The 26,340-nt window shown below is 47.1% G+C and overlaps 1 protein-coding gene across 4 annotated transcripts in view; it reads left to right on the forward strand.

The window, feature by feature from the left end:
- NEK6 (NIMA related kinase 6) overlaps positions 1-26,340 on the forward strand; it is a 54,229-nt gene that overhangs the window by 15,001 nt on the left and 12,888 nt on the right. For 3 of the 4 annotated variants that reach the window (XM_066201305.1, XM_066201303.1, XM_066201304.1), the window contains exons 2-6: positions 12,979-13,100; positions 19,732-19,872; positions 20,726-20,788; positions 21,858-21,968; positions 25,140-25,248. In XM_066201305.1, the coding sequence (XP_066057402.1) occupies positions 13,008-13,100; positions 19,732-19,872; positions 20,726-20,788; positions 21,858-21,968; positions 25,140-25,248 (517 nt within the window). In that variant the 5' untranslated portion in view covers positions 12,979-13,007. Of the gene's footprint in view, positions 1-12,975; positions 13,101-19,731; positions 19,873-20,725; positions 20,789-21,857; positions 21,969-25,139; positions 25,249-26,340 lie in introns of all 4 variants that reach the window. The other variant, XM_066201301.1, reaches the window with a different exon arrangement.

The following is a 26,340-nucleotide window of genomic DNA, read 5'->3' on the forward strand; positions in this document are numbered from 1 at the left end:
GAAGGAACTGCTTTTAGATAAGACTGTTGCTGCCTGTTTCCTCTGGCTCTGAGTCTTAGAGACCTAAAAAAATGGAAGCTGTGAGAAACTTTTATGAGGATGGAAAAAGAGCATCTTCTGTGGGAAGTGAGATTCTAGATGGAGTGTGAGTGACTGCTGTCACCCCGAAGGGGTTGTCAGCGCAGGACCAAACTTTTGCTTTCTCACCACCTGTGATGTATGAAATGTTTCTGCTTGTTTCATTTCCCCCTCCTTCCTCTGGAATTCTGTTTCTTGACAAATAAGTATTTTGCGAGAGAGGATGGATGCATAATTGGAATGTGAGTTTTTATATGCCTTTCAGATTTTTGTTTGAATGGGGATAGGAGCCAGAAATGCCCGTGTGGGTTTTTCTCCTGCTCTGCCTCTGCTCTCTTAGCTGTAAAATGGGGGTGGTTACCAACAAGTCCCCTTCCTGAGCACCTGCAGCTTTCTAGATGTCTAAAGGATTAATTAGTGCACGTATTTTAGCATCTTTTCTTCTTTCACGTGGTGCGAACTACATTTGACCTCAAGGCTATGAAAAATGTATAACAGCCATCGACCTGGCAGAGCCCTTCAGCAGCCGAAAGCTGGGGCAGGTGGGAGAAATCAAATGTGGAATTTAAAGCTAGAAAATGGACCGTGGCTGGAGGAGCAGAGGAAGTACTCGCAGGAAGATTTCAAGAATGAAATGGCAAAAGTGGGAATCTGGGACTTGTAGAACATTTACTTTGTCCTAAATGAAAGCTTAAACCGGTCCTTAGGCAAAACCAATTTAACGGCCCAACTTGTGCTTTAGTTTTTGTCATTTTAACTTGCTTGTCTTAGAGGCTCTTGTTGCAAAAGAGGTTGTTCGTGGTGATCTTCAGCAGAGAACAATAAGTACACGGAGCCTCATTTTAGAAGCTGGGCTCACCTTCACCACTGAACAAACCTGTTTCTAATTGCAACTTGCACGGTTTTACTACAGCTGAGCGCTTGTGTAGACAGAGTGGTTGTGATGCTTTGTACGGTTTGAGCACGGGACGGTGGTTGGGGAAGTCGTGAGCGGCCATTCTGGCCGTGACACCCACTCCTGCATTTGTCTTGGAAACTCCCCCAAGCAGTCTGTCGTACCCTTTATGGGCCGATGGTGACTAACCCGGCGTCCACCTCCCCAGGTGCCCGGCTGGGTTGTTTGCGGGAAATTACGTGGTTCGTGTCGTTGTAGCCAACATAAACACACGATGCAGGAAAACGTCCTGTAATATTGAAGGCAAAAACTAAATAGTCATGCAGCTGAAATATAATTTATGATGGCCTCGGTACCGCTCGTGACTGAAGAGGCTGGGAATGCAGCAGGAGAACAGTGCCCTGCTGTGCTCCTGGGACGGGCACGGTGGCAGAGGAGGCCAAGCTCCATGGACTGGACACGGTGCCCTTTCCCAGTGTGAAATCACATGGGAGTTAGGGCTGTCTGAAATGGCAAAGTGAACCCTGTCCTGTTCAAGGCAGAGACCTTGGAAATGTTGGTTTGGGTTTTTTTTTTTCTGTTTCCAATCGCTGTTCAGCTGTGTTTTTTGTACTCACCTTTTGTAAAGCTTTCAGCGCAAGCACATGCCGGTACTCAGCTGCTTTCCATTGGCAGTCAGGGAGCTCTCCTGGAGATAAGAGCAGTTTATCTAGAGCTGATGAAAACGGTGGGGAAGGTTGGGTGTGACGGCAGCAGGCAGTCCTGAGCGGCTGAGCTCAGCTCACACAGCTGGCGCTGCCGGCCTGGAGGCTTCCCTGGTGTTCCCAGGCTGCCATTCCCCATCCCGTGGGCTGGCGCCGCTCACGGGGACTTGCTGTCAGACCAAGGAGCCAAAAGGAGCTGGATTAAGTGAGAGGGTTGAATGCTTGGCTCGTTGTGGCTGCTGGAAGGGCAGGTGGTGCTTCCCGAGCTGTGTCCCTGCCTTTCCCCGTGGTGGGATTGGTGCTCTGAGGGGTCCAAGCCTGGGCTCGGGGACTGGGATGTGTGCCCTGGGAACAGGCTGGCCCCTGCGTCTCTTCCCCTTGTGAATTCTGTTTCATTGCAGAGCTGTCTCTAAAGTTAAATGGAGGAAAATGTGGTATCCAGCAGGTGAAAGAAGAGTTCAAAGTGTTCAAACCAGGAGCTGATGTTGGCCCAGTCAGTATTTTTCTTTTTGGAGAAAAAAAACCCAGAAGCCAAAACATTTGCATGCAAAATCTAGATTTAGCTCTAGCTTAAAAGTCATAGTGCTTTTTGGAATCGCTGCAGTGTGTCTAAATTACGAAGAAAATTAAACTGCATCGAATACTTCGAACATTTTTTCTCCCAGGTTTTGGGGGTGGTGAGGAGCTGTGTGTTTCTGAAGCTAGGCTGGGAGCCGCTGTCTTGAGTTGGCTGAAATGTAGGATGCGGGAACTGAGGTTCTGAGCGTGTGACCAAGTGGCAGTTCTGGAGCCTGGAGGTGAAGTCTTGTTTGAAGACAGAAAAGCGCAAGGATTTGTTTTTAATAGTGGTTCCAATGCAGAAGCCTGTGAAGCTGTCAGATCTGTTTACGGGTAGATAACTGTTTTTCTGTCTCGGCATCTTTATGTGCACCTTGAACTGAGTCAGGATCACTTCGAGTTCTAACCTGGGCTAAGTATTTAAACATCTGGACTCGCTGTAAGCGCCATTGCTGTCCACACAGGAGAAGTCTCTTGGATTGTTTTTTACCATTTTAAAATATTTCAGCAAAAAGCTGTATTTTCTATCCTGTTAAAACAGGAGATGCAGCTTCCATTGTTAAGTCTTGTGACATGGCTTATAACGTGGCATGAAACAATAAATTGCAAATAAGTTTACAGTGGCAGTACAATGAAAGAAATTAAATTTCTAAATTATTTACTTCAGCTTGGTGCTACTTTAAGTGTCTGCTATCATGGATTCCAGGCAGTGAACAGCTGTCTGTCGCAGATGGGAGAGGAAAAAAACCCCTTAGCTTCTTCCTTCTAAAAAGGTTTCCATATAAACCCCGTAGTAATGTAATACCACCTTTTAGTCAAATTCGAGTTTCCTGTTACACGTTTAAGTGAACCGACAGCAGACTCGTATCTATTTGAAACCAAGTGGTGCAAGTGAATGCGACCCTGGGAATTTTGTACTCCAAAGCGTTCTTGAAACCTCACAGATGCTTGTTGAGCAGTCAGATGTATTATTTATTGCATCTTAAAAAAAAAAAAAAAAAGACCTTGCAGGTAGTTTGTGACTTGTGTAGTCTGCTGTGTTTTGGTAAGATCAGGTGGTATTGTTGGTCCTGTGTTTCACCCAAGAAAATCAGGTACTTTAGAAACTATCAGCAAATCCCCATTTTTCATAGAGTCCAGGTGTAACTAAGCCTGGAAAAGGGTAGGGTTAAGGTTGAGTGTTTTCTGCTGAGATCTCGAGATGGCAGAAGTGGAAGTTTTGCACAGAACTGCGTGAAGTCTGGGATTATAAATTGGATGTGCTGGTTTGTTCTATGAGCTAGTTCACCATGGCGATTATAAACTTATTAAAACAGTTACGACAGGTCAGATCACAAAGTGCAGAAGGTGCTAAGATCGTTCTTTTTAAATGACAGCGTTGTTGTTGCTGTTGGCCTCCAGCTGTCTCCTTTATGGGGATTTCCTTGCTGTCTTTCTTGTGCTAACCCTTCTGGACTATTTACAGGCATTTTACAGTTCTTAGGCACTTCTTAAAGTTTTTGTGCTTATTTGTTTGGAGTGACTTTGGTCTCCAGTTCTGGACTCCAACCTTTGAATTGTGCTCCACACGATGAATCAAAGTAGGTGCCAGCCCATCCCCTGCCCTTGGACAGACCTCGGGCACCAGTCTGGGCACATGGTGCATTTGATTTAGGAAGACCGTTAATTTTGTTATTTTATCCAGGTGTTGGCTGGTTTGGGTTGTAGTCTGAAGCGGTTCTGTCTGTGAAGCTGTTGAGCTTTCCCTGTCGCTGGTGCAGCGGTCCCCGCTCGCCTCAGCTCCCTGGGGCTTTGTGTGGCTGCACCTCTGGGTGGGCTCATCTCGTCCCGGGTGTAACAGGCTTTTTTTTTTGGAATTCAGCGGATGGATGGATGGGTTGCTCATATCACATCAGTTGGGAATGGTGTTGAGGTGCTGATTTCCCAAGTGTGGAGGGGCTGCTGCGGAAAGCCCTTTTGGAAGTGACCCCTCTGAGCGGGCAGGGGCCACTGCCGGTGGCAGGGGGACGTGTGCGAGTGTGTGAACTCAAACCTCTCCCAAACCAGCCGAGCTGGAGGAGCCAAGGGTGATAAACCCGAGCGTGGCAGTGCTGGAGAAAAGGGCAGAGATTCCCCTCTGAGCAGGGCGATAACGTTTTGCACTGCACAGCTCTTTCCAAAATGAGTGGCTGTCGGAGTGTCCCCAGCGGGCAGGGCAGCCGTGCCAGCAGACCTGAGGGACCTTCCAGGGGAGGTTGCAGTGACTTTTTTCAGTGCATCCTCCCACCGTTGGGCCCGAACACCCTTCGGTGTTTGATGTGGTGGGACTCCCCGGGCCCCGTTGTGTTGTCCCTTCGGGGGAGGCCGTCGCCATCCTGCTCCTCCACGCGCTGTCTCCAAATGAATCACCATCTCCTCACGCGTGGGTGGTATTACAGGGACCAAAAACCACGCTGATAAGGGCTGTGACCCCGTCCCAGCTCAGCCTGCTGACAGAGCAGGTGTTGCTCCACACCCTGGGGAGGATTTGCAAGTCTTTCATTTCGCGGAGCTCAGTGACAGATCCTGTTCTCCAGATACGTTTGTCGTCGTGTCTTTGGGAAGCCCACTTGCTGTGAGGTGGGAGGTATCCACCGGCCCGGTGAAAGCTCATGGTGTGCATGGAGTGGCGTTTCCAGTCCCTGCTGACACAAGACCCCCGTGCTGGGTAGTCGGGACTGCTGCCCCTGAGAGCTGGGCTGGCACAGCCTGAGCTGTTCCACCCTGCTCGGGGAGCTCACTTCCCGCATCGCCGCTGTCTCCTGCCTCCAGTGGTCCAGGAGGATGTAAGTTCCAATTTTTCCTCTTTCCTTGGAGCCGACTGTCCCCTTTGACTCGGGAGAGTAACCTTTTCCTTACCGTGGTGATTTTTAAACTGTGGAGCTGGAGAGGAAAATCGCTGCAGATGGTGCAGTAACCGGGGAATGCCGACCTGCAGGGTGGAGGACGGCTTCGCAGTGCATTCACTACAATCCTTTCAGGAATTCCAGTTGAAGTGTCTTGTCCTGTTCTTAACCTTGTGGGCGCTTGTTGCTGCCATCCTGGAAAGGGGTGGGTTTTCTCTTTGCCGGGACGTTTTGTTTGCTGCATAGGAACACTCTGAACGTGAAGCCTCTCTTGGAGGGTTTGTGGTGGGCTCTGGTTCTTGGGGCAAATCTCTGTCACCGCAGTGAGGAGATGGGGAGAAAAGCTGAAAGTGTTTTAAAGTTTCTTTCCCTCAAGAGTAAAGTCTCAGGGTATATAGATATCAAACATAAACACAAAAATTCCTTTTTCGTGGAGATTCTGCTACATTCTTTGTACTTCTGGTGTTTCATTAGCTCTTCTGTCAGAGCTGTAAAAAAAAAAATGAGAGTCTCAAAAATACTAAACTGTACCAAAACTCCCTGAGGAACATTTAAAAGGTTTTCAAAATACATGACTGTATTTTAAGGAAGCAAGTAAGTCCCAAGCCAGTGTCTGCGTGCCACCCTTTAATCAGCTGGGGATCCTAAGGAGGGACTCTCAGCTGTCACCGTACTAAGAAGCAGTGCTGCCTTTGTGCAGTCTGTATATACTGAACTCAGGGCCACGGAGTAAATATTCTTGCCGTGTGTTCATAATCATTCTACTTAGAGTAAGCGCTTCTTGGGTGGGTATTACAAACCTGTTAATCTTTATGGTATTTATAGGGTAATTTTTAACTCTCTTGAGCTCTTTACTTCCTTGTGGGTCAATTACTCAATTTATAACATTATGTCAGATGTAAGAACTTTAGCATCCAAGAGTAAACAGTGTTGGGGATGGTTCTCTACCTGTGTTTGCACTTAGTTCTTTGTATATTAAGGTATGCAATAACTTACTCTGTGGCTGACTTATTGGGATTTCTTTTAGCGCCCCTGGTTTGCACTTGGAAGTGACTGGAATGTCTTATTTTAGCTTTTCTTCTTCATCACTAATGCAGGAAGAGGGACTGTTCTGCTTTTGCACGTGCTTTGCCACGTGGCTTCCAACTTCCCTGGTCAGGCATAGCTGCACCTGGATTTTGCCGGACTTGAAAAATGTCTTTTGATGAGTAGTAGTGTGTTATTCACAGGTATTAGTAAGGTGTCAGCATTGGGGAGGGTGGGAAAGAAATGCAGGGTGGGCAGGACTCTTGTTTCCATGAGTAAGCTCATGGTTTTTAGTGATCTGATACTTCTGAGTTTATGCTTCAACACTGAGGCTTATTAGAGCAGTAGAAGATTGTTGCAGAGGGCAGAATACAGTGTGAAATGTGATTTGTCTCTTATACAGAGCTTGCACATTTAGTTGTAATTTTCTTGAAAGGTTAATTCCCAGCTTGTCTTCAGAACATTCTGTGCAGGCCTTTCTGTAGGGAAAAAAAAAAAATTGGACCAAATTTAAATAGACAAGTCTTGTGAATCCTGAAAGAATTTGGGCATTTAGCCCAGGAAAGGGAGAGTTCTCTGCAAGAACTTCATTAACCCTGTCTGTCATCAAAATAAGTAATAAAAGTAGCTCTGCAGACACTGTCAAGAACAGATCTTCTTTGTTTTACCCTGTGGCCTTGATCTGCAGGGTACCGGTGGATGAGTCTTGTTCTTTAAGGACAGCTGCCCGTGTGGGAAGGGAGATGGAGGTGTGCTGCATGCAGGGGTACAGAAGTGGGGATAGGAACTAAAGAGCTGCATTAATTGTTGGAAAACTTGTGCCATTGGTTCCAGGTCCTCAGGAACGTGCAGGGAAGCTGGCTTTTATTTAGTAGCGATATTGGTAAGACAGTCTGACATGGCCTAAGCTATTTTGGGGCGGAAAAACCCCAAATGATGTTTCTAGCGTAGCTGTTTTTGTAAGCAGAGAGACGTTAAATATTTTTACGCGGAGAAGAGTTTCTGCTTCCGTTTGGCTGTTGCTTGCAGGATCCAGATGCTGTGAAAGCCCTTCCTGCGATGCCAACATCTGGCTGCCTGCACATTTTGGGTAGAGTTTTATGAGGTGGCTTTGAAGTTGCTTTTGGATTTGAATCACATGAATCTTTGGATTGGCAGGGCTGCACAATTCTCAGCATCATTTCCTTCTCCTTCTGATTATGGGAGATGTAAATACTTCAAGCTGTTGTTCTGATGTTTTGAAGTTGGGGGGAACGTATATCTGTGTTTTCCTGCGTTCCTTTTCCCTGGCTTTGGGACGCAGTTTGAGTCTTTAATAGCCAGGAGCACGGCTGTCGAGAGAAGCTGCAGGAGCAGAGCTGGTTCCAGCAGGTTTTGTGGATTTGGAGCCCGTCTGACATGGGCTTGCTCTCCTACTTTGATCTACCTTTCTCAGACATTTCAGAAATTGCAGCACTATTTCAGAAGTATTTTTGTGCGTTTGCTTAATAGTGCTTGAGTGCTCGGAAGTGTTCCAATTAAAAGATATTTAGAAGTGCTAAGTGGTGGTGTTTCCAATCATACGTTCATAAAGATTCATAGAAAACTTTGTTAAGATTCAAAGTTGTATGTTTGTTAAACTTTCTGAGGACGGGCAGGGCTGAATGGATCCCACACTCAGGGTTTGGGGCTGTAGCAGCAGAGCTGATTCAATTTTTTTTCTTTTTTTGTACTTTAGGTCTTAGTTCTGGTTTTGTCTTAGTGGCTTAAGATGGTCTGTTCACTTGTGCTGTGTGTGGGATGGGAGGGATGATACTCAAGGTGTCTGATAGCAACCAGCTGTGGAAGCAGTTTGGATTCTTCGTTGTGTCTGGCAGAAACTTATTTTTGGGGAGGGTTTAGATTGAGGGCTTCCACCACAGCCTCAGAACAATCCATCTGCACAAGCGCTTGAGTTCTGGCTCCTGGTGTTGACAAGGGCTCTTGAGGTGTTGCCGGAGAGTGGAGCTGTATTTCAGCTGTCACCGTCACCTGGCTGGGGGAGCAGTGGAATCACTCCCTCCTGTGCCAGGAGGCGGCCTGGAACGGAGGTGGCAGTGCTGGGACAGACAGCGTGTGTTCCGTGCCTCCGTGAGATGGGACTCATTTCACTTAGCATTTAATGATGTGAAAATGTCTGGCAGTTTCTGTGAACATTTATGTTATGAATATATTTCCAGCCTATATTTAATCTTCCCTTCATCAGAAATGAATGAATTCCAAGAAGGATAACAGAAGTGTTCTTAAATAATTTGGCTCCGTGTTTGAAAGCTTTATTGCGTTATAAATTAAAACGTGAGCATGTTGTTGCATGCTTGGTAAGCAATACAGTAAAATTCCAGGTAGATTTGGTACGTGTTTATTTTTGACATGTGTTTCGTTAGCAGCGGCGGTGGCCTGAGAGATGTGGCTCTAGTGGTTCAAAGGTGAGAAAAATGAATAGAGTGGATTTTCTGGAGGGCTCAGAACTGCAACTGCGTGAATATAAATGAAGGTTGGCTCGTTACTTTATCTGGAACACGCCTAAGTGAGAACTGGCGGAGGAAGAATGCAACCTGCTGTTGCTGCACCGTGGTCACAGGATCAGCTCTCTTCAGAGGAAGTGTTGTCCCTTTAAACGCTGCTGACTGCTCTCCGTCCTCCCTTCTGGATGGGAATATGTATTGGATGTTTACATCCTACAGGAACATCACACGTAAATATTTACCTGTGGTGTTCGGTAGGAAATTGAGTGCGGTGAAAGAAGGGGTAGGAATAGTCCAGATAAGCTGGTGAAAAGGAACATTTACCTTGAACTGTAAATCCCCAAGTGCTCTTGGCACTGATCCTGGAGCTGTTTGATAGGAGCCCTGTGAAACCATCCCTTGGAATGGGTGGATCTGCAGAGCATCTGAAATGTGTCCGGGAGACTTAGGCAATTATGTTTTTTGGTTTAGGACCGAGTTCTAGGGAGCTGGTACTTCAGCACAGTGAAAAACCAACCAACCAAACAAAACCCAAGCCTTAACTCAGTTAAAACTTTTCAAACTTGAAGCTAAAATTAAACTCCCTGCCTACCTGGTGAGAGATGGGCACTTGAAATGTTCTCTCACCAGTGTTGTATTACCTCAGGTGGCTAATACGATTCTCAAACCCAGTGATCCAGCCAAGCACACTGTGCCTGACCTTGCTGTTTGCAAGCCATTGTGCTAGACTTTCCCCCAAACTAGGAGACAGAGTGTCTGAAGTTATAGTCCTTGCTTAGAATGGGAATGTGGACCTGAGCTGGGTGTAGGTAGTGAATGGAAACAGAGTGGGATGTTTCGTACACTTAATTATTGGCAGGAAGCATTAGTTTTATTGACATCCACGGAGAGATGACTCTGCACAGCTTTAAATAGTTGTCTTAATGTCATTTTGCTCCTAGGTATGGAACAGTGAATTATGGTGTCTGTCACAGCATTTGTCTAATGAGTATCACTTGTTGACATGGTATGAAAAAGCTCCAGGGCTTTTCAGCCATTTCACTCAAACATTCTCAGTTAGTGGATCTGGGGTCTTTGAGGAGCCCATCCCTTACCGGCTGTTAAAATCTGCTTTGCACAGAGTCCTAGCAGAAACCCGTCTGCCCTGCTCTCAGGGCAAATCCAGCACTCTGAAATGCGGGGTGTGACTGAAGCCCTGCTCTTCTCTTCAGTGGTCGGTTTGTTTCAGACGCCCTCATCCTTTCCAGGGGTTATAAACTGCAGGTAACTCACAGGCTCGTGTTCGTGCGTGTCGGTCTGTAGATGCAGCTTCATCGCCGTGCTAGGCCTGAAGTTCAGAAGCTGTTTCTGGGTGATTGACTGGACTCTGTGTAACAGTTTTTGTTTGAGTTCCCTCAGTGCAGCCAGAGCTGTTGGTGAGGGAGGCCCCAGTCCCTCTCACGGGGCAGGGGTGGCCGTGCCATGACCACCACCCTCCACAGGCAGCTCTTGCTGGGCGGGTTTTCACTGGATCGCATTCTCTAGCTGTGCTCTTGCAGTGTTCTCTCCTCCAGCGTTTCAGTGCTGTTCCTCGTGTTGTTCCCTTGAACATTCATATTCATCGTTTTTTCAGTGTTGGCAGGTGTGTATTTCACATTAACATGAGGGGTTTTTTGGATGTTAGGCTGCTATTTGCTTATGGTAATTTCCAGTCATCATAAGGTGACTGTTGAGAGAGATGAGCAGAGAGGAAAAAAATTGTCAGGCATTTACAGTAAATACTCTCTGCTTTTGGAAACGCTGTCAGAAGTTTAATTGTTAGGTTCAAGTAAGTTTGTCATGTGCCAGACAGAATCAGTCTGCTGTAATGAACGGGTTACGCACTTCACCAGCAAAAAGGGAGAGTGAGAAACCAAGGGATGCTCAGGATTTCCTGTCACCTTGCACTGCAGAAGGAACAGGGTAGGCTTTTTAACCTAGCCTGTAATTAGGTTTTGCATGGAAGCATATATTACTGTGCTCGCTTTGCCAAAGCTCTTCAGTATGATGGATGAGATTTAAAGGTTGATCTGAGTAAATTGCAATGAGAATACTAACGACAAAGATATTTCTGTTGTGAACTATTCCTACCAGACATCATAGCTGTGACAGAAGTGGCGTAAAGTAATGGACAGTAGAAGTCACTCGGAAAAAATACTCTCCTAGGACTGGGCTGCCTTCCCCAGAGCACATACCCCGAACCACAGCGATAATGTAATCACGAGCCCAGATCATCATTTAAATATATCGGCAATCTCGTAGAGTATCCTGGCTGATTGATTTTATGGGCAAGGAAGAGGAAGAATATTACTGGGCAGTAGAGAGGAAGAAAGCGGTGCTGATGCGGGTGTGTCTGTTCCGTGGAGCGGCTTGCACTGCTGCAGCCTTTGGGGAGCCTGCCGTGAGCAGCCCGGTGGCTCCCAGGGCAGTGCGCCCCTGCGGATATCGCAGCGGGCCGGGGCCTGCTGCGTGGGCACTGCTGCATTTCGGGCCCTGACAGCTCCCTGTGTGCGCTCGAAGATGGACATTTCTGCAGTAGGTGAAGCCGTGAGCTTGACTGGTTTTGCACTCAGTTACATCTCTGTGTGTGGATAAATGTGTGTGTGGTGGGCAGCAGCAGCGCGGGGCACACGCAGCAGCTGGTGTGTCTTGCAGGAAGGTGAAAAGTGCTGCTACAGAAAACGGTTGTAACACTGAACACAAGCTGCTGCTTTGCTGCCTGCTCAAGAGGTGCACGGGCCTGTCATGTTGATTATACATCTGGGAGCAAATAATTTGGCCTGCAGTTGAGTTGGAGGCATCCCGAGACACATGGTGATACCCGATCAGACTGGTCACAGCTGCTTCAGAGGAGCACCCGGGGCACCAGGGCGGCTGGGACTGAATGCCAGGATGCTGATGAGGTTCTGCTCCTTAATGAGTGTCTCGTAACTAATGATCCTGGCCTTTGCTACCGAGTGCCCTGGGCTGTTCTGCCCTGAGAATCCCACCTGTCAGGTACCTGCAAGGTATCAGCAGTTTGATGGGATTCTGTGTTTTGCTCTCCTGATTCGGTGCAAGAGATGAGGTGTAAGGACACTCGGGTACCCAGGGAGGAATTGCTGCTGGGGATGTGGCAGGGGAGCTGACTGCACAAGAGCGTTTCTGTGTTCCCCGTATTTGGAAAGACTCCAGGTTACTGTGAGTGCCACTGCACGGGGCAGTAACTACGGCTCAAGGTGTCAGTCCTGTGGGAGAGGGAGCTGTTCACCCCACGTGGGCTGTGGTCATCTTCCCCACGATGGTGATGATGATCCTGCTCCTTTATTCACTTTCTGGAAAGATACGTGATGCAATTTCAAGAGGTTTTAATTTACAGTCACAGCCAAGACTCAGTGTGAAAGTGTGTGATACTGCAGAGCCTTGTAGGACATTTGGAAGCAGGAATAACAGCAGAAGTGCGGAGCTAGGACAAGGTCAAGTAGAAGCGGGCCAGTGTTAAGAGTGTAGCTTGTACCTTTTCTAAAGGAGTGCGGGGCCTGTTGCTGTCGGCTGCTGTTGGCAGATCCTCTGTGAAGCCCCTTCCTGTGGCTTCCCCTTCCCTCTCCCTGCCCGTGCCGGGAATAGCCGAGCTGACAGCCCGTCCCGAGGTGTCAGCGGGCTCCCTGCTGCCATGGGAGCTCTGCTGGCTCCCTTTCCAGAGCTGCCACTTGGTTCTTACTCCTTCCTCTGCTTCCAGCTGTAGCGCTTCAAGCCAGCAGTGTCTGAGTGCAGATCCTGCCCCTGCTCGGCGCTCCCGGGCTGGGAACTGCCCGGCCCTGCTGCTCCCTCACCCGGGGCATTGCTCCTGGCCCCGGTGTTGGGAAAGAGCTGCCACAGCTACGGGTTCATTTCACAGACAACTGCTAAAAGAATTGAGCACTGCTTGCTGCAGAAATTCTTCTGCGTCATATTTTCTCCCCCGCTCCCACAAATATTTAAAATACCTTTGTATTTTAAATTAAGACTTAGTCGTTGCCCGAGTGCCAGGCACGCACTATTAATACACTAATGAGGTCAGGTTGTTTTCTTTCGCTGAGTGAATACTTGCCAAAACTCTTGAAGTAAGTTTCTGCAAATGCTTGTGTTGGCCAGTAGATCTTCCCCGTCACCATTCGGCTTCAGCGAGTGCCCGGGACGGGCATGGTGTGAGGGACAGCCGAAGCCTGTGTATGGCCCGTGTGCGGAAGGGCCGCGGTGCGTTTACTGCGGCCGTTCTGTGCCTGCTCTCACTGTGTGCTGGGGCCGGAGCCTGGCCCCGGAGCTGCCGTGGGCCCCTCTGCCCCGCCGGCCGGGCGCCGACACCAACCTCTGCCCTTTGCTTTCCCCAGCAGAACCGAGGGCCAGAGTCTGGTATGATACCATGGAAGGGCAGCACAACCATCCTCATCACCTAGGGGACCAGAACAACCCTCTGTGCAAGCTGCCAGGGCAGGAATTCCAGCATGATCCTCAGGTAAGTGCACGTGTCTCTGACCCATCTCCCTCTTGTCTTTTCTTACCTTCATTCTGGAAAGGTCTCCTGGTTTCTTAGCATTTGCCCCTCTCCTTTTGTTCCTAGTGCAGTTATTGCAGTTTTAGGGAATATCCAGCTCGGGGTTCTGCCAGCCAGCCAGAGTTTCCTGAACCCGCTTTCTGGTTATAATAAGAGAAAAAGGAAATAGTTTGAATTTTGCTTAAAGCAAGTGGTTTTGAATCATCATATAAAAACATACTGAGTTGGCTTTCTCTTGTCTTTGATTCTTTGAAGAAAAGGCCAAAGTAAAAGAGATGATTGTGTAAGTGAATAAATGTATTTTATCACCTTTTACACTTTCATAGTAAGTGCTGAAGAAGTAATTACCAAATAAAAGAAAAAGCTCATGCTACATGGAACTGTAGGCTCCCCGTGAGTCTCTGGAACTCATCCTGCAATGTATTTTGTCCATACTGTAACAAAGCTCCTCTCTCTTCCTGCCTTTCTGCAGAGGGGGGCTAAAACCAGGATTAACCCAGTCTGTGTAATCATGAAAACTTGGATTTTGTGAATTCTGCCTGCTTGCCTTTTCAGCCTGTTTTCTGTTGATCAGAGCGATTCCGTTTTGCCCCCGTGGCGTTTTAAGGAATGAACCGAAAGCTCCATGGAAAGGTGTCGGAAAGAAGGGAGTTGTGGCCGTGGGGAGGGCTGGGGGTGCTCCGTGGCTGTTCCCAGCTGGGTGGCAGATCCAGAGGTGATCCAGGCTCCCTGAGCCACAGGCTGGCCTGGGGAAAGCTCTGGCAGTGCCCAGCACAGGCTCTGCTCAGGGGGAGTTCTCTGCACACACTGAACGCTCTGCTGGGAAAGTGGCATGGTGTGGAGCAAAGCCCCCTCTCCTAATGTAGCAATTTGTCATATTAAGTCATTTAATAATAATTGAATCCCCTTGATTAATCTCCTAGAATTAGCCAGTTGCATTTTGAGCAATTAGGGTTAATTACTGCCTCATTTGGCAGGATAGTGCCCCTGTAATTATTTCATGAACAAGATTAGGAAGTGTTCCTGTGCAGCAGATACATTCATGGCATCTTGGAGCACATGTTAGAATTTGTAATGACATAGTTAAGTGTAATTAGTAGCTAATAATCTGTGTTCTGCTGTGATGCTGATGCTGAGTGGGCTCATTTTGCTGTGTGGTCATTGTTCAGTGAAACCTCCCCTCCACTCTGGTAATACCCAAGTTCTGTTCATGGAGGGCTCTAGTTAACTGCTCCGACAATGATCTAATTTGGAATTAGAATTGCAGGAAGGCTTCCTTTGGTTTTGCTGTCAAAATAACATAAAAAGACCTGAATAACAAAAACAGAGAGTCTACCAAGGAACTGGAAAGAAATGCAAATGACAAAGGTAGTGTTAAGAAGCCTTACGCTGGTGGCGTGATAGGGTTGCTGATGACACGTTTCTGTTTCTCCATTTTTTAGGAATATATTTTTATATAATTTTTCAGATCTCTGGTACTTTTTACCTGGAGGAATCTGAAATGGCATCCTTTCTTTCTTCTGAAAATCTGAGTAATGCAGACATGCTGTGTAATAGTTTGTGGGAGGGAGGGAGGTTTGGGAAGATAAGATAGACCAAACTGGTCTTATGAGAAATGTCATTGATGGCAGAGATGAAAATTTAAGCAGAAAAAACCGGAACGTGAGTTCTCAGAGTCTTGGATGAGGAGGGAGCTTTGTATGGGGTGGGCTCCCCTTCCTTCCAGCCCTTTCATTGCAAGCTGCTGTCCCAGCCTCCAGAAGACCAGCAACAACGTGCTCCTCTCCCAGAAGCTTTTCCTATAATTATGCTGCTTCCTAAAGCTGCTTTTTTTGTCGGTTCTGACAGAGGTGTTGTTTCTGCCTTATAACTCATCAGTGCCAGATATGAGTAAGCGTGTCAGGCTGTTCTTTCAGTCTTTATCTGTTGCAGTTTAGTCAATGAAACCTTTGAGTGATGCTGGATACTTGGGAGTTATCCGTAATGCAAACATTTTTTTAAAATGTCCAATGAAATCACAGTTTTGGCTTTTGGCTCCCCTGCCTGCCCAGAAATACCCCAAGGAAGTTCATCAGCAAGAGGGAGAACATTTTCTAGTAATGTTCCAGAGTGAAGGTGTTAATTATTTAAGTCTCCAGATTACTTAGTGTTTATAGCAGAAAGCAGTAAAAGATTATTAAGGAGTAAATCAGTGTTAGAAAAATATAGTTGTAATTTTTCACTTAGTTTTCATACTAAATAAACACAGTAACTCACTTTTAAATAACTCTTTTATATACTCACATCTTAGCAGCAGAGCTGTTAAGAGATTATTTCTATGGTGATTTTAATTTCTTTGTGAACGCCACCTTGTCCTACTATTGCCAAGCTGTTCTTTGTCTCTTCCCTTGTCGTGTCGCAGTACAGATGTGCGGATGGGCACAGACTATCTGGGTATCAGGATAGATCCCAGTCATGCTGACAGGGATGCTGAAACTTTGAAACTTAAGCCAAGTTCTTCAGCAAACTTTAAATTCCAGGTAACAGGTCAGGTGAAGGATATTTTATGAGTGTGTAGTCGAATTCTGAAGCTCAAATTGAAAAACCTGATGTATTCTTCAATAATGACTTGGCTACCTGTTTGAAGGATAATCCATATTTTACAAGTTTCCTCATCTCTTGCAAGCTTAGAAGTTCTTTCTTTAATCAATCTGTTCTAATATGTTCTCATAAATTCACCCTGGAATTTCAGCCTCAAAGTATGCAAAATTCTTTTCAGGGAGGCAGGTGTATAATATTGGGCTTACTAGGAGGGTTTGAGATACTGATGTTGATAGTAAATCATTGCTCCTAATGTGTGCACGTTCTCCGGGAGGGGCTGCAGCTCCCCCAGCACCACTGCAGATGTCTTTTAAAGGTGAAATTAGTTACAGTAAATGTCACTCAGATGAAGTATGCACTTCAGAAGCAAGGAAACCGTTCCTTTAAAATTAATGATGCATTGCAAATATCAGAAAAAACCCCCTTATATCCAGCGTAAAGATAATTAAAATTCAGGTCAGAAGTGTATGACTTAGTCGGGCTAAATTTTTTAATGAGATTTCAGAAAATTAATTGGGCGAGTGTGTTTTTAGTCTTCTAAAGAATATTTGGTTTTGTGGCTCTACAGGAAAGCTGCTTTTATTGGCATCTGAAGATTGTACTGTCTGACTTTTTAACTGTTGGTTAACTAATCTTAGCAGGTTTTAGGTTGATTACAAACACTCTAAATGCCTGCAGCCCTTTGTGCAGGGCTGACTGGGGCCTCTTTTCCACGTGCCAATCAGCAGTAAAGCAACTGACTTTATTATTAATTACCATTAGCACTCTGGGTTTCTGTATTGTGCAATTAGCAGTGCACCTTCCCCTTTCCCAGCCCATTCTTGGGTTCCTCGTGCCTCTGTTCTGCTGTGTACAAGATTACTGAAGCTTTCATTTCTTTGGGGATTTTTTAGAGTTGTGAAACCTTACCAATTCCGCTCTGCAGACAATCTTGTGACTCGTCAGAATTTGAGCCCAGAAAGGCCCTGGCAAAATTCTCCCCGCAGTTCTGTGTCGAGGGCTGCCCTTGCCTGCTTTTTGCCAGCTTTGGGATTTGTGCTCTGGCACCAGTGGTTCCATCTCACAGAGCACGTGTGTGCCAGAGGAGATGTCCAGAAGGGCTTGTTCTTGGAATAAGCTCTGCATTTCTTCTTAAAAATGAATGGGTTTTTTATTTGCATGAGGAATTTTTTGACTTTAATCTTTGGCTTTTTTTTTCCTCATGGAGTAGGAGAAGAATGAGACTTCCTTGTGTGCATGAAGAGAACAGCCTTTGTCTCCAAACAAGTTTTTCCCACACTGGGCCCTTCCTACAGCTGCCCTGGGAACAGAAATGTGCAAAGAGCCCAGTTTTCATACTGTCCAGTGGTTGGGATTCTTTTTGCTTGGTTGGCTTTTTGCCTCCCCTTTTCTTCTTTTTATTTAGCTTTTCTTTTAATTCAAGCTCCATTGGTGACCTTGACACCTGATCTGCAGAGGCAGGGGCTTGATTTCACTGCACTTGAGGAAACCTGAGCCTAAACCTGTCCTCAAAATGAGGAAATGTATTTTTAGTGGGCAAGTTAGAAGATGATGGTGATATCTTACTGCACATGATTTATATCTGTACGTGGAATCTCTGAGGTTCGCAGAAATGAAATCACGGGTTGTTTGAATGAGTGGGGAGCGGTTCTTTGCCAGCTTTCTGAACAATTGTGGTGGTTTGGTGTGGAAGGACTTAAAAATAATGGAGTGGCCCATGTCAGCAGTCCTGAAGTGAGATGTCTGCAAGGCCAGACCGGAGGAGTGTTCCTCGGAGAAGAGAAGACAGGCATTTCCCAGGTGTTCTGGGTGGCCTTAGAACCGTGCTCAGCAGAGTTTCCGTCTCTCCTTCCAGGTCAGCCGGGCAAAAGAGAAGGTGAAGTTCAAACGCAAGGGAAAGAGATGAGCAGAGACCTTTCTGGTCCAGTTTGGGCTCACCTGGGGACGATTCCCGGTTTGTTCCGTAATCAAACATCTCCTGCCCTCTCTGGAAGCTCCGTTACTTTAATTAGGTCTGATAGGTTGTGATGGCCCATGCAAATCTAGGTCATTGCATATGTAAATGTGCAGCTGCAGTCCTGGCAGTGCCAGAACACATCAGCCGAGGTGTCCAGCCGTGGGCTCAGGGCTCTGCATGGCAAAGGGGCACGCTCCCCTCGCACTTGCCCAACGTTTATTTATCTTTTCCAGTTCAGAAGTTGGGAGGTATTTCTGGGCTCGTCCTTGAAATATTAATTTACGCTCAGGCACTCAGGGTGTAAACACACACTTTACCGGTTTAGGAAAGGGAAGTGGGAACTGTCCTTGATTTCAGTGTGGATTTCTTTCTGAAAAATAAAAGTTTTGGAGTAGTTGTCTCATAAAATGCTGATAGAAGTGCTGCTCCTATTGTGAGCAGTAACTCCAAGTTAGAAAAGCTTCTGCTCAGACTTTCTTACTGTTCCAGAACTGCTCAGAAGGCACATGGTGAGGGAAATGCTGGGATTCCTTTCAGTCTTTAAATTAGGAAAAAGTGCTTTGCAGGTCTGTGTGCTGACACCTTTGTTTTGTTTCGTCTGGGGAAAGTGGTTTGTCTGTACAGGTCGAGGAACTCTCTTAGCAGCCGGTGTGTAAAACAGTTGGGAGGCAGAGCTGTTGCTGGTGGAGAGCAGGCAAATGGGCCCCTGGTGCAGGGCGCTGGTGTCGCTACGCTGCCTGCAGTGAGCTCGCTGCTCCCGTCCCCTGTGGCGGGGACTGGGGAGTGCTTCTGTGTGCCAGAGCCCTGCCAGGAGAGGCTGCACCCAGTCTGAACCGAGCAGGCTGCAGGGGCTGCGTAACTGGAGTATTTGTTTGTCGCCTTTCATCCTGCCGTGCCTTACTCTGGTGATCATTTAGTGACTTAGAGGAGGATGTCCGTAAACAATGAGGCAAGGCAATTGTAGCCTTCTGCCTTTTTCCGGTACCTGTAGGACACCTGTTCCCTCCTCACCGAGAGGATGCTCCCAGCTCGCTGGATAGCGGACACTGCCAAACTTGGAGAGATGAATCCTTAGACTTTAACTCTGGTTTGGTTTTCGTTCTCTCTGTGAACGCAGCAGAATTCCAAGCACGGCACAAGCACTGAGAGCTGACCCAAACTTTGATTGCAGTTAATGGCTGGTGACTTGTTCCAGGTGTAGGGGAGACTGGAGTGTTCTTACGGGGAGCCCTGCCCTGAGCTGCTTGAAGGAGGCACTTGGAGAAATGACCTTCCTCTTTCTGTGGGGCTTGCCTTCGGAAATAGCTGGGCTGGAAGCTTTCCCTGCCTTTCGAATCTCGATTCCCGCTGCATTCGGAAGTGGCCGTGGTAGCTGGGCATTCCTTAACACCTGCGTTTGAGGTGTGGATTGCCGCCCTCCCGGACACGGGTGCTGGGTGCGGCTGCTCCGTTGGGCCGCAGGCGATGCCTCGGCCCTGGGGAGCCCGTGCCCACCCCCGGCCTCCGCGGGGAGCTTCTCTTTTTGTGCGTTCCGATGCAAAGCCCGGAACGGCTCGAGATGCTGAAACTCGAAAACCTTCTCCTTGGCACGTGTGCTAACTTTGAGTAATTAATTTTCGTAATTCCTTTTTTAAACGTTGTTTGGCAGCCGCGCTAATTACGGAGGAGACCAGCAGGGCTCTGGGGAGCACCGGCGGTCCGTGGAGCCCGTGCTCCTCGTTAGGCTGCCTCTCCCTGCCTGCCTGCCTGTTTACCTGGGACTGCCGGGCTGCACCGTCGGCATCTCCCCGCTGACAGGGCGGGCAGAGCTGCTGAGAGCCCGTGCAACCGGGGAGAGCAGTTGGGGATTAATTAGTTACTTACACGGAAGGCAAGACTTGAATTCCCTTCTTAAAGAAGTCGTTTGGCTTCCTCCAGCCTGCGCTGGTGCTGCGTCTGCGAGGAACGAACGCGCTCGCGGTGGGGCCGCTCCCCTTTCCGATCTGAGGTGCCCGCGAGCGGTGGGAGCGCGAGGGGCTCTGACCCTGGGGTCCCTGACTGCCTTTCCTTTGACAGAGACATTTAACGTCGTACCCGTATCGCTGCACCTTGGCAGATTTTCAGATTGAGAAAAAGATCGGACGAGGCCAGTTCAGCGAAGTTTACAAAGCAACTTGTCTCCTGGACAGGAAACCTGTGGCACTGAAGAAAGTGCAGGTGAGCGTTTCAGGGCAGCAGGGGGGTGTTCCAAGGCCTGCCAGGAGGCAGAGAGCTCTGCCCCGCCGGGTCTCCATCCCTCATCACCCGCCTCCGGCATTTGTTTCGTTTCACCTTCTGCTTTGTGAAAAGGGTTCGCCAGGTTGTTACGAAACGTGCGCGGCCCTGGGGCTGTGCTGGGGCCACCCCAACACAGCTGAACCACAGGAACATGGAAGGGAAAAAAGATGAAGCCGGCTGGTGGAGTTGAAGAATTTGTGAAAACTGGGATGTCAGAAGTGTGGATTTTTTTAAACTTGGTTGGAAGTATTGGGCAGTCTTCAGAACGGCATTTTGTTTGAAGAAATTTGCCTTTAATCCTTCAACAGCTCCTCCAAACTCTCATTTCCAGTGACTTAGTGATCATTGCAGAATGAATATCCCTGCTCAAAGTTAGTGTTAATTATTACAGAGAAATCAGTGGAGCTGATTTCAGAGATTCAGCTGGTTACAGAGAAGCTGTAGATGTTTAAAAGAGAAAAGTAAATATTTTGTCTTTTATTTACTTTATGAAATGAATAAGAGCTAAACCAATGAAAATCACAGCAGCAAATTCACAAACTCGTGTCTTTATTTTTTGTGCTGCTTAGAATATTGCCTGTGGGTTCTAAAATTAGTTTTACCCCAGTGTTATCCCTGTGGTGGTTTCAAAATAAAGAAAACATTGATCTTGCTTTGATCTGGGGATTGTGTGAATACTCATTACAGTAGAGGATGTACAAATTGGGGAAGGAAACACCAACAGCTTGTTAAAGTATAAAGTACTTTTTTTGTTGTTGTTTCATTTTTATTTTCTATGTTTTTGTGTTTAAAGATTTTTGAAATGATGGATGCCAAGGCAAGGCAAGATTGCATTAAAGAAATTGACCTCTTGAAGGTAAGAATTTTTATAATGACTTTTTTCTTCTTTTTTCCTCCTTTTTTTTGAGTTTTGCTTTTTGTTGGTTTGCTCTGTTATGTGAAAAAAAACTTGTTTTAGGTTGGCAAATAAAGCCCACACAGTAAAGAAGAAAGCAATTTTGCCTGTAGATGTCGTGTGTGTGTGTGTGTATAAATATCACACGTGAGAAATGATAATCTAGATAAAGGCTCTGAACCCAGAGTGTTTAAGTGATTAAAACAAGTAATGATTTTAATGCCTTAGTAGCTTATTTTAAATTGTTGATTCAAAACATGGATATGTTGCACTTTAGGTATCTATTTTTAGTAAATACAGCAGACTGCAAAAGGCTAAAAATTTAGTTTAGCTAGTCAAATTTCATTCTAAAAGTATTGAATAATTACTTCTGTGCCTGTGATTTTAGCGCTTTCTGTTCAAATTCATGGAGTTGTAGCCCGAGTCTGTAGGCTGCAGGGAGGAATAAGCATGAGCCAGTTGCTCAATAGTCACGGAGGAAAATAATGGCAAGGTTTACATTCAGAAAGAGGATCTGTGATATTTTTGGGTTCTAGGAAGAAATATCCGAGCATCAGTCGTGAATGAAAGAATGAGCTATGCCGAAATGAAAGAAAGGAATTAGTGGAGAAGCCAGCATAAATAATCCCATAATAAACTGACACGTGCAATGTCTTCCTTCCAAGTTTTAATTTAGTTTTGTTGCTCTTTTAATGGGCGAGGAGACCTTGAGTACTGGGACCAGCAGCTGGGGGTTTGTTTCTGTTTAACGGGGGGAAATGGGTTACTGCTTGCCAAGGCATCCCTCAGGACACCGCTTGGAAGCGCTTTGCAGGTTTCCCTGAGAAGAGGCCGTCCCGCCCTGTTGGGTGGAGTTGCTCTTTGCTGAACATCCCCAGGGTGCTGTGCCTGTGGGGGATGCTGTCCCCCCTGGATTTTGTGTGCAGCAGTTCGGCCCAGGCTGTGCCCGTGGGTCCCGGGAGGCGCAGGTCTGGGAGTTGTCACAGCTGTCACCTTGTCACCGTTCCTCTTGCATTCCCTCCCTCTGCAGCAACTGAACCACCCCAACATCATCAAGTATTTGGATTCTTTCATTGAAGACAACGAACTCAACATTGTCCTGGAGCTGGCTGATGCTGGGGATCTCTCTCAGATGATAAAGGTAAGGAGGGGTCTGTCCTGGAGGTGCTGCAGACTTCCAGGATCAGGCAGACCTGACCCACAGCTGGGTTAGGAGGACATTTTTCCCTCCCCTCGCAGCTTTGCACACCCATAGGTTGCTTCCAGACCTGAGGCAAAGCGTCTGGTGGCACTTTAAACGCCCCAGGCCGTGGCCTGAGTTTGTGGTCACTGCCGCAGAGGGAGGTGTCTGTGATCTGGTGGGACGCTGGTATTTGTGAGGTTGATTCGCTCAGCCCGTGATTGATGGGGACACTTAATTACTGTTGGGTTCACTATTCACGTCGCCTGTCTGCCACTCTGAAGACATTCAAGGAAGTCTATTGACTTTCTTTGCAACGGGGATTCGGGTTTGAGGAAATGTTTCAAGTACTTGTTCTTCTTTTATGTTGCTCTTAGGAATACTTGTATTGCTGCAAACCAGCTTTAGTTAAGCTGTTACCACCTGCTTTTATATTTTCTTTGACATGTTAATCTTTAGACATACATCCCTTGTGAGAACAGATGTGTTATATCATGTTTGTTAGCACTCTCAACCTTCTCTCCATGTTTTACCTGGTTTTTGCCATCATTATTCTGTAATTATCATAAATGAGTGTTTGGGAAGTTCTCCTCCTCCTTGTTGTCACAGTTAAAATATCTTATTAACAGATTTGTTTTCTTTGCCAGCAGAGCAGTGAGGCACTAGGCCAAAGGCTGTCAAACAAGTTACCCGTTCAGTCCACAGTCAGTGGCTGGATTTGCAGGCTGCAGGAAGATCTGCCGGGGCTCACGGGAGAGCCCCCGGGCGAGGGCTGGGAGCAGCAGTTGGCAGAGTCGCTCCCGGGGACAGCCCCAGGTCTCAGCCCAGCCCCACTCGGGGCAAGGGGCAGCTGGGGGGGCACAGCTGCTCCCTCTGCCCTTGTCCTGCCTGCTTCCTCGGGCCTTCTGCTGGGGTTTGCCCTTTTCCCACCATTGCCTGGGAAACTCACAGCTCATCTCGGGCTTTTTGCGGTTGTGGTCGAAGATGGAAAAGCCCCGGGGGCTGCGGGAGCAGGAGTTGTGGCTGTGTGAGACCTTCCTGGGCTCTGCTCGAGTTTGCAGTCTTGGCTGACAAAATTTTACCTATGGAACTGTGAGATTTCGTGATAGGAAATAGTCATACTTTTTAGTCATCTGTGGTGTTTAGTTTAAAAATACTGACAAATATATTCATTGGCTTATCAGGGTTGGCTATTTAATCTTTTAAAATCACTTTCTGTGTCACTACAGTAAGAGTTACATTTTCCCAAACGTAACTGGTAGAGCCTTGGATTGCTGCCTTGCCCAGGGCTGGACTGTGCTGGTTTCCAGTGTCCACAGCTCTGTGTTCCCTCTCTCTTTCAGGCATGAAGAAGATGTATTTGTTTTTCACAAGGTCATATAAATGAAGGCTTTCAACTCGCGCAAATTTAGGAATTCAATTTTTTTTTTTTTTTTTATTTCTAACAGAAGTAAAGAACCAGAAAAACCCCAACAACAACAACAACAACAAAAAAACCAAACAAAAAAATAAAAATACCAAGCCCTAAAGCCGGGAGGGAACAAAAGGTTCCCCCTGAGTGCAGCTCCAGTGCAGCAGGGGAGTTTCCCCGGAGCTGCGGCTCCTGTGTGGGTTTGGGCTGGAGCAGCCTGGCAGCCCCGGGAGGTGTGAGGGTGATAAAGCCAGGGCCTGTCTCTGTCACACCCCGGTGCCTGCATTATTTATGAGGGATGTAGAGCTGCAGGAAAACCCACCGGAGAGCTGGGACTTGCTTGTAAATGTCAGGCAAACCTTATTGGACATGACATTTAGAAAATTATCACTTGTGGTCTTGCATATCCGCTCTTAAATATTTTAATGAGAATTAAATAATTTTATTGTGTATATAACACTTTCTCCCTCACCCTCTGTAATTCTTCTGTGCTCTCTCTCGAGTTTTGGGTTGAGACTGTTGCAATCTGTCAGATTTGCTGCCTGGGGAATTGCACAGTCGTGCCCCTTCACAGCTGATCTGCAAAAGAAAATTTGCCATCGCTTGAGTCAAACACGAACTGGTAACAGCGTTTCACATGAAACGGAGAAGGTGACAACGGACATCAGATGTCAGTGCTGGGAGGGGAAAGCATGAGCTGCAGAAAGGGGCAGCGAGGCATTCCCATCCGTTATTCCTGCTGCGGATGGAATTCTCTCGGGTGCGACGCAGAGGAAGTGCTGAGGCTCCCGGTGCCCCCCGTGTGCCAGGGCTTGGGCAGCGGTGGGAAACCTCTGCCGGCGCTGAAGCGTGCTCTGTTAATGCTCTGGCTGCAGAGCTGGCGCCGTGGGAAGCCAGGGCCCCAGGATCCAAAGGCTGCAGCTTTGGGATGCCTGGGTGCGGTGCCAGACACGGCTGCTGTGCCCCCCTGCGCAGGCGGGAGAGCAGCTCAAGTCCGTAACGCTCGGCCTTCCCTGAAGTGGGCAGCTGCCTCTTTACTCCTGGAGCGGCTTGAAGAAGACTTGAGCCCTGCAGAGAGCCGGCGCCGGGCCGCACTGGGGGCTGCTGCTTTGTGCTGCCCGTTGTTGAGAGAGCCGGGAGGCTGCCGAGGCGCTGGCACGGGGACCCGGCGCTGCCCGACACACCCGGCTGGCCAGCAGCGTGCTCTTCGTTTAGTATTCCTGCTGTGCATCAAACAGAGCACCTTATGCTACCTGGTCCCAGAAGACACCTGGATACTGTATTGGTGCTCGGGCCATCTTTTAAAAAAGGGGAAGCAGATTTCCTTATCCTTGTTAGCAGACAGTGCAATAATGAATGTTTACAAGGGGGTTTTTTTAATGGTCTTTTGTTTCTTAAGGCAAAATACTTGAGACATTTGTTGTTTTGAGGCGTTAAATATGTTTTGCAAGGTAATTAAGGAGATTAATGCTAATCGTAATTGTGTCCATTCAAAAATGTCAAACCTATTTAAGCGTATTTTTCATAATAGTTGTTAATTAGTGAACTGCATCGAAGTTTCCACACAGACAGGAGGAGTTAAAAGCTAATCAGAAGAAAAAGTCACGCAGCTGCAGATTTGGAAGACTTGAGCAACCTGCAGCTGACTAACACAATTCCAGGGATGAGTCAAATATGTTGTTTTTTTTTTTTCACTGATCTTTTATTTTTTCCTCCCACAGTATTTTAAAAAGCAGAAACGGTTAATCCCGGAAAGGACGGTGTGGAAATATTTTGTGCAGTTATGCAGTGCAGTGGAACACATGCACTCCCGCAGGGTGATGCACAGAGGTAACATTAATTCAGTCTCTTTTCACTGAATAATAATATAATGTTCCAATTAGTAAGCGCCTACATTCAAAAACAATTATGCTGATGTTCAGCCAATGCATGTTTAGAGAGGCTGGAGCCTGCGAGATGGATTTCTCCTTCTGTCTCTGCCTCATTGTTAAAGCATTCAGGCCGAAGTGACTGTGGTATTAGGAAGATGAGCTGCTTTGTATTCCAGACACTGATATTAAGTAGAAGTGTCAAACTTGCCATTAGAAAAGTGTCAGAAATAAAATGCTGAGACTCCTGGATACAGTGAACTCTAAGAAATAGTCTTCATTATATTAGCAGTGACCTTAGAGAGTTGAGAAGAGTTTTCCTGTCTTGCAGGCTTTTCTGAAATATTAATATAAATATGTCCCACACTCTCATAACCTGTTCTCTATTTTCATTAATTATTTTTGAATCTCTTGTCTCAGAACGTCTTAGAACTTTGAGCTCTATCCAAAAAATTACACTCTTGCTTTCAGTGGCAGTGAAGTGCTTTGGGGAGGACTGGACCCAGGGATTGCAAATCTCCCAAAAGGCACCAGCACCCATCTCGGCTGCTTGTTGTTTCCTTGCTCCTGTGAGGGAGGGAATTCTTCACTCTGTTTTTCAGCCACGTGGTTTCATTTTGGCCCCGTTACACGTCCCCTGATGCACTGCATCAACTGTACCTGAATTAGCTCTGTAACTGGTGGCAGAAATGGGGACCCTGAGGTAGAGTCTGCTCTGACGTGAGGAAAGAGTCTGTGACTCAGTTCTGACGTGACTGCTTGGGGCCCTGGGGTTGTAGTGATTTCCACCCTCCGTGAACCAACTGGGCCGTGCAGAGCCCGGAATTTGGTGTATGTGGAGCAGTAATTACCCTTTGCGTGAGGGGATGGTGGTGGGCAGCGCAGTTTCCTGTGCAAAGTGATCGTTCCCAAAGAGAACTGGGCTCATTCCTTTGATTTCCAGCAGATAAGGAGGTTGCCTCTGTTCTGTTGAGCTGTTTCCTATATTTCCCCTCATTGGTATTTCTTGTGTGCTGGGAAGTACACTCTGATTTTTGTGTGTGTGCAGAGCTGG

The sequence above is a fragment of the Chamaea fasciata genome, unplaced genomic scaffold, assembly GCF_029207755.1.
Source record: "Chamaea fasciata isolate MVZ Bird 193981 ecotype frontalis unplaced genomic scaffold, bChaFas1.0.hap1 SCAF_20, whole genome shotgun sequence".
Lineage (NCBI taxonomy): Eukaryota > Metazoa > Chordata > Aves > Passeriformes > Sylviidae > Chamaea > Chamaea fasciata.